Source organism: Augochlora pura, chromosome 7 (genome assembly GCF_028453695.1).
Source record: "Augochlora pura isolate Apur16 chromosome 7, APUR_v2.2.1, whole genome shotgun sequence".
Classification (NCBI taxonomy): domain Eukaryota; kingdom Metazoa; phylum Arthropoda; class Insecta; order Hymenoptera; family Halictidae; genus Augochlora; species Augochlora pura.
The window spans coordinates 7,924,391-7,931,739 of NC_135778.1; the positions used below are offsets into that span (position 1 = coordinate 7,924,391).

Sequence of the window (7,349 nt, forward strand, 5' to 3'; positions counted from 1 at the left end):
AGCGAGCACCGTTCTCGATCGTTGGACAGGGCCCACCGTGTACGTACCCCTTCTACGAAAAAGGCGGATTTCACGGGGTTCCAATTACTCGACAAGAGAGAAGCAACCATTTATCAGAGGGTACTCCGTGCGTGTGTGTGTGCGTTCAACCGACCGGACACGTTCCTATCATTTATTTCGAATTGCTTATTTATGTCCCCCTGTCGCCTGGAAGAATGTTAAGCGTGTTCACGGGCGGAACAGGTAAAACTTGATTACCCGCGGCGTCAACAGGAAGTGTGCCAAAACCTTTTCGGATTATTACACGCGTAGCCAGACTTCCTAGTTCTTGTAATTATCCGATTGACATGTTGTTTTATGCAACGAGCGTCGCCGAGCGAAGATCTCAGAGACTGGAAACGCGAGCAAGACCGCGCGCGCGCGCGACTGAGACGGTACCAATCGGGCGTTGAAGTCTCCAGCCGTCGGAGTCTATACGCATAGATTCTGCGCGCGCACAGATAATTTTCTTTAGTTGTGTCAGGGCTTGTAACCAGAATTAGAAAATTTGGGAGAAGGAGGTATGATTGTTCAAGCCTTTGTTATTTTATTCGAGCTTAGTTTTGTTGGATTTAATTTACTGTATATTATTCTACTGTATTTCCTGTTATTTGGCTTTATTTTATTGCGTTTTGTTGTATTTTATTGCGCTTTATTGTCTTTTATTGCATTTTGTTGTATTTTATTGTATTTCATTGAATTTTACTGTGTTCCATTGTATTTTAGTGTGTTTTATTGTATTTTACTGTATTTTAGTGTGTTTGACTGTATTTTATTGTACTTTATTGTACTTTATTGTACTTTATTGCATTTTATGGTATTTTATTTCATTTTATTGTGTTGTTTTATTTGATCTATTCTGTTTTATCGCATAGTATATGTTCAATATAATGAAGAGTATGACATAAGCTTGTAAACATAACTGGATAATCGGTGAGGAAGAGATATGATTATTTGAGTATTGTGGCTCGTTTTTCTAATTGTTAACAATCGACGATTATAAAAATGTGGCGCAAAGTTCTGTCCAATTTTACCAATAATTTAACTCTTCTGCAATCTATTTCAGTGACAAACAGTTTAGCGAATGTCACTGGAGTAGACTGCAGAAGAGTTAAACTCACAGAAATCGGAATAAATTCAACAGTCGAGGTAGAAATTAGTGTAAAAGTTATTAACTAACATATTAACATATACTATTGCGATATATGTATATTAATAACGTATATCAATTATAACTAATGTATCAATATTATAATAAATATAACGTATTAATATTATATTAATATTATATCACAATTAATAACTAAAAGTAGACATTCTCTATACTGCTCGCAAAACATGATATAAAATGAGCCATTCAACCAGAAAATTAATTTACATAATCGGCTCTAAATAAAATAAAAATTTTGAACGAAGCAACTCATCTGACAATTTCCTTTAACCATCCGATATTCTCTAATCAATATCCATTTTACTAAGCGATGCGTTTTCGCTCGCATGTCTCCCTTCGCCGTTCCTTCCACCGTCGGTGGTTTTCTCAAGGTCGCGCCACCATCTGGCGGCACTTTCGATTTGCATTTCCGTGAAAGACTCGCGACACCGATGTCCAATCGCCATGCGCGAATTCCAGGCCGGCGTTCGTCGCTACAAAAATCTGACGAACAAGTATTCGCGATCCTATATAGCCGGGTCAATCAAGGCCACCCTCGGACGTCGCCGTCATCGCCGCCGTCGGAGATGGTAACGGCCTCGGCCGGCGAAATAAAAATCTATTGGAACCTCTCGGACGAAACACGTATCGAAGCTCGATTATATTTTACAACCTGATTTATGTTAATACGGCGTTTTGGGGGGTGAGAGATGACCGTTAGCCCCTTGCTAAGTGACGCTGGTCCCTGGCTCGTTCGATCTTTGTGCAAGAGAAAATGGTGAGTGACGCCGATACTGGCTGAGTTTATCAGTAGTTTAGGTATGTTCTGAGTCAGGGTCAAAAACTGGTCATCCAACGGATCGTCGATCCTGGCCGATCGTTATCGGCGATTCAGGTGCCGATTCGCCGCGAGGTCGTCTATTCGACGGCGAGGCCGTTGGCGGTGGATCGTTTTCGAGAGCAACGGCCAGATATGCGGGACTTGTGCGTTCCCTATGGCAAAGAAACGCCGTGGCCGGGAAGGGACGCGCGAAGAGCAAGAAGCGGATAACGAGGTGAAGGAGAGAAGAAGGAAGGAGGAACGGTCATCAGCGGAAAGATTAAGAGGAGGAGCAAGGACCTCCGGCAAAACCGGTCATCGCGGTTCGTTCATCCGCGTAAACGCGTCCTCCGCCACGGGGAACAGATCTCTCTCGCGCGGGCGCGCGGAATCATTGCTCGCGCGCTTAACCCTTGGACTCTTGTACCTAAACCCTACCTATTATATCTCTCGTACCAAAACCTTGACTCTTATACTTCTTATATCTAAACCTTAACTCAACTCTTATATCTCTTATACCTAAATCCTTAGACTGTTATACCTCTTATACCTAACCCTAACTCTTATACCTGAACCATCTTCTTTACGATTACTACGATCAGAATTGTTTTCGATCGCACTAATTTCTTCAAAGAAAAAGGAATTATATATTTATCGTCTGCTTACATTTATTCGAATGTTTAAATATTGATGACGAGAGGAAAAAATTTCTATAATAGATCCAGTAAGTGATCTAGCGAGAGATCTAGTGACAAATTTTGTGACTGATCCAGCGACTCATCTAGCGATTGATCTAGCGTCTGATCTAATAGTGATCTATTAACTGATCTAGCGACTGATCTAGCGACTGATCTAGCGAGTGATCCAGCAACTGATTTAGCGAGCTATCCAGCAACTGATCTAGCGTCTGATTTAGCGCCTGATCTAGCGAACGATCCAGCAAGTGATCTAGCGAGAGATCTAGTGACTAAACTTGTGACTGATCTAGCGTCTGATTTAGCATTTGATCTAGCGTCTAATCTAGCGGACGATCCAGCAAGTGATCTAGCGATCCACCGGCCGCGATCGTTCCCGTCTCTGCGATATGACGTGCCGGCTAATTTACCGCGATCGCGAGCCGCTCGATTACACGCCGCTTCGTTACCGATGATATCTGCTCACCGTTAACCGCGTCTATGTTTTCATGAGAGTCTTTCCCTCTCTCGGCCCGTGTGCAGTCGACCGTCTATCGACGTTGTTAAAATAAACGACGAACCGGAGGAGGTACACGCCGGTTCCACAGCCACGCGCGGTTAATGCCCCCTCCGCGTCTTTCGCGCGCCGGCAATGTCCATTTAAAACGATTTACGGACAACGTCTTCGATAATCAGGGTTACGCAAGCAGGAAAGTGCGAGGTCGGTGCACGGAAGAAGGCACGGAAATGTCTAAGATCCTTCGGGATACTTTTCTAGCCGTCATACGTCGACCAGCTTCTTTTTACTGATTTTAGCGCTGTGATTTCGTTCACGGTTGATTAGCGCTTTTCAACCCCTTCCCAGAAGTGTCATTTACTTTAGAATCACTGTGATGCGAGGAATAAGAAATTTGGTCTTCATTATTTTTTATTATTAAATAACGTTGATTATATAGATTTGCTTTTAATTAAAAGAATAGTATACGTAGGGTAGTTTTTTAATTATGTAAGTAACCTATCTAGAGTAGTCTTTTTAATTATGTCATTAGTCTACGTAGAGTAGTTTTTATTTAATTCACCCTTTGCAGTTGAATGGCCACTCTGAGGCACAATTGAGATTATTGTGTTATGTTTAAAAATAATTTTTACGTATGATGTTTACGTAAATATATAAAACTGTATATCTTTTTTCAAAAGCTGTTGATTTAATCAAAATATGCCCCGTTTGCTTTCCTACACCCTTTTCAACAAGATATCAATACAGAAATGGCTGTCTTAAACAAATTCTGATCTTTAGAATTAATAAACTCTGATATGGAATAATTCAGACCGTCCTCATTTATATACTATTTAGCCCGTAGAAACTCGGGCAGACTTTGAGCAGTTAGGCACATTTTGATTAAATTAATAGCTTTTGAAAAAAGATATGCAGTTTTATATATTCGCTTAAAAATCCGACATTTCATATGCACCAATCTAATATATAATATTTCTATACTATGAGCCAGGAAAATTATTGCAGAGTTACAATTAGAATGGCTTCGAGTGCAAGGGGTTAAATAACTAATCTGACTAGGATAATTTCTTTGATTAAATAATCAACTTATCTAGGGTAGTTTCTACAATTAAATAACTAACCTATATAGGGTAGTTTCTTCAATGAAATAACTAACCTATATAGGGTAGTTTCTTCAATTAAATAATTATATTACCGCAGTTACTAAAAAATACCACAACCGACATCATTTCTCCAACTAACAAAAATAACAGCCGTCCACCATCTGTAGCTCCCCATGGAGCAGCCAGCACAATGACGCCGCCTCCGCGAAGATAGAAACGGCGTTCGGAATGTTGTAAAGTAGCCAAGAATTTCGCGCAGGGTATAGTCAGTTCTGAATACAAAATGCAAATCCGGTAACTCTTTCACTGAGAATGTGTCCCGCACGGTTTACCGGCTCTGTTAGCACCGCGTGCCTCCATATTGCAGCCAAATACGGCGTTCCAGAGTTCCAGGATCGCGCGGGAAACGTTGGAACGCGGAGTCGTCTCGGGGCGCTTCGAATTTGTTACGCGATCCGACGGATCGTGGTGCTATGCTGTACCCCAAACATTTTCCGTGAGTCACCGATTAGGCTGAGAGACCCTTCGCGGTCGGTGTCCCCGTAGCAGGGACATTCTTAAATCGTCGTAGAAATCCACGTCCCCGCAGCGGGGACATTTTGAAATCGTCAGAAAAATCGATGTCCCCTTTAGCGGAAACTTTCGAGAATCGCAACGACTACGAAACGCTATCATCTCCTATGCCTCGTGACCATTTTCAACAAATTTTCCGCGTTTAGATTAGTTAGCACCGACTGTATCGACCCGTGGCGACCATCTATCGACTTTAAATTCTACGAAAAAATAATCGCTAGACGCTGGATTTGCTTCGAACTGCTGGCACTATTGAGTAAGAAATCTGCCGATCGCAAAGGGTTAAAAACTCGAATCGTCCGGCGGGAAAGACTATACGGAGTTTCGAGAGATCGTTTTCCTTCTTCTCTTCATGGCATAACAGTGGGACGAGTCGACGCGAATGTTCGAATAACATCGAAGCCACCTTAGGTCCGGTCTCTCGTAAGGTCCGGTGGGTGGCGTGGGCGTTCGCCAGGTGGACGATCGCGGCGCCGTGGATCGACCTTACCGAGATCGATCGATGAACCGCCGCGCTCGCAATCGCCTCCTCCACGCCCACGCGCGGAATTCTTTGCGTTAGTCCTTGCGGTTAATTGGTCGCCCTCGTCAGCGAACCGAACTCGCGTCTCTTCGTGCCGCGCGATCTTCTTGTAGGTGTACAAGTGTTGTCAAACAGACCTTGATTAATACCCTGAGAGATAAACTCGTTTGAGTCTTCTCGTTGCATTGCTGTGCGAGGGCGTTGTTCACGAATGAACATTGCTCAAATTAGTTATCATGTAAAATTAATTAATTGCTTGTGATGTAAAAGTAAATTAATTGTTTGTGATATAAAATTAATTAATCGCTTATGATATAAAATTAATTAATTGTGTAAGGTATAAATAATATATGGTGTCACATATAAATGGACAAAAGAACTTTTTTCGGACAAAATTGTGACGAACTGTTTTAGCAAGGGGGCATAATAAGGCTTCCTAAAAAATAGAAAAAGGGTGCACCCTAATATCTCGCGACGAGCATAACCTTATCTCTCCCAACGCCACGATAAAAGATCGCGTTTACGCGTCGCGAATCCGGTCATCGAAATCATCACAGCTACACAGGTTTTCACGGCTTACTTTTCCCGCGGCCGATTGTACAGCTTTTCACGTGATTCCCATCGCCGGTTAAAACCAAGCCCCGCCGGCAAGGCGAGGAAAGAAAAAAAGGACAACGGGGAAAATGGTCTCATAGAGGCGAGAGAGGCGGGTCGTCGCGTGACTGACAAATAAGAGCACTTGTTTCGAGATGGATACTCACTTGGCGTACGCTTTCTCCAGAAGAGCCGGCCAGAATTGATCGCTGTGACGACTCTGCACGAAAGCCAGTCGTCCGTGAATCGCCGGCAGCCTGTCGTCGACGAGAACTTCGACCCACGCGCCGCACCACCATAATCGGAATCGGAACACGCCGGCGTATTCGGCGGTCGGTGATCCTGATGGTTCTCCGGTGCTGCCGAACCCTTGGTCAGCTGGTACTACGCGGTAGAAGAGCCCTTTGCTCAGATGGAGAACGCCCAGGCAGGACACCAACCATTTGTCGCCTGTAATTCGGAATAGAACGTGGATTTTAATAATACAATTTAGTATAGCAGAGTATAGCATAGCACAGTATAGTAAAGCACAGGATGGTATAATATTGCACAGCACAGTATAGCATAGCATAGCCCAGTATAGTATAGTATAGCACAGTATAATAATCTTCTTTATTCTTTAATAGTTTATTTTACAATCGCTTTATTAATTAATAAAATTAGTATTATTTCTTCACGCCTCCGACACATAATTTTCTCACAAAGTTTCAAGCGGATTTACTCGAACGTAATAATGCACGTTTATCGCAACTACCGTTCCATTAACAGATCCCTCGCAGGTTATGTTTTCACAGGTAAAAGTTAGCTATTACAAATTTCTGCACGCTATTTCTGTTCCACATCTGAACGTTCGAATGTAACACCGCTCCGCGCGGACCGTGCTCCGATCCTAATCAGATTAGTATCTCCGGCGACCGAGCGCGTTGCAAACAAAAACTTTTACTGAATTCGAACGAAGCCGGTGCGGCGCGCGCACACGTGTCTAAGCGCGAAAAACCCGGGCAAAACGAGGTTATGTTAAGGTTACCAAGGAGTCGCATGATTCATGGAACAAAAAGGTCGCCGCAAAACCGGAGTAGTGTTCTCTCGTGTACGTAAACGACCCTTCATGGCTTATGCATGGAATCGATAAGTATCAACGAACTTCATTGTGCGCGCCTGGTTTAATTGAATTACACGCTCGCACCGTTAATTACCGGAATACGAGGGAACGCTCGCGACCAATTATATGTAATACTATGCTTCCACGCGAAAATGATGTGTAATGGACGAATTGCCGATGTTTAGGCACGCTGTAATTTTCGGAAACGTTTCAGATTTACGATGGTAGGGCCTTGAATTAGAAGCGACTTTAAC

At 43.0% G+C, this 7,349-nt stretch overlaps 1 protein-coding gene across 1 annotated transcript in view; it reads right to left on the minus strand.

Annotated features, from left to right (window-relative positions):
• The window catches only part of Calpc (calpain C), a 79,299-nt gene that overhangs the window by 18,146 nt on the left and 53,804 nt on the right, over positions 1 to 7,349 (minus strand). Inside the window, exon 4 of the mRNA XM_078184649.1 lies at positions 6,161 to 6,443. Coding sequence (XP_078040775.1) covers positions 6,161 to 6,443 — 283 coding nt within the window. The remainder of the gene's footprint in view (positions 1 to 6,160; positions 6,444 to 7,349) is intronic.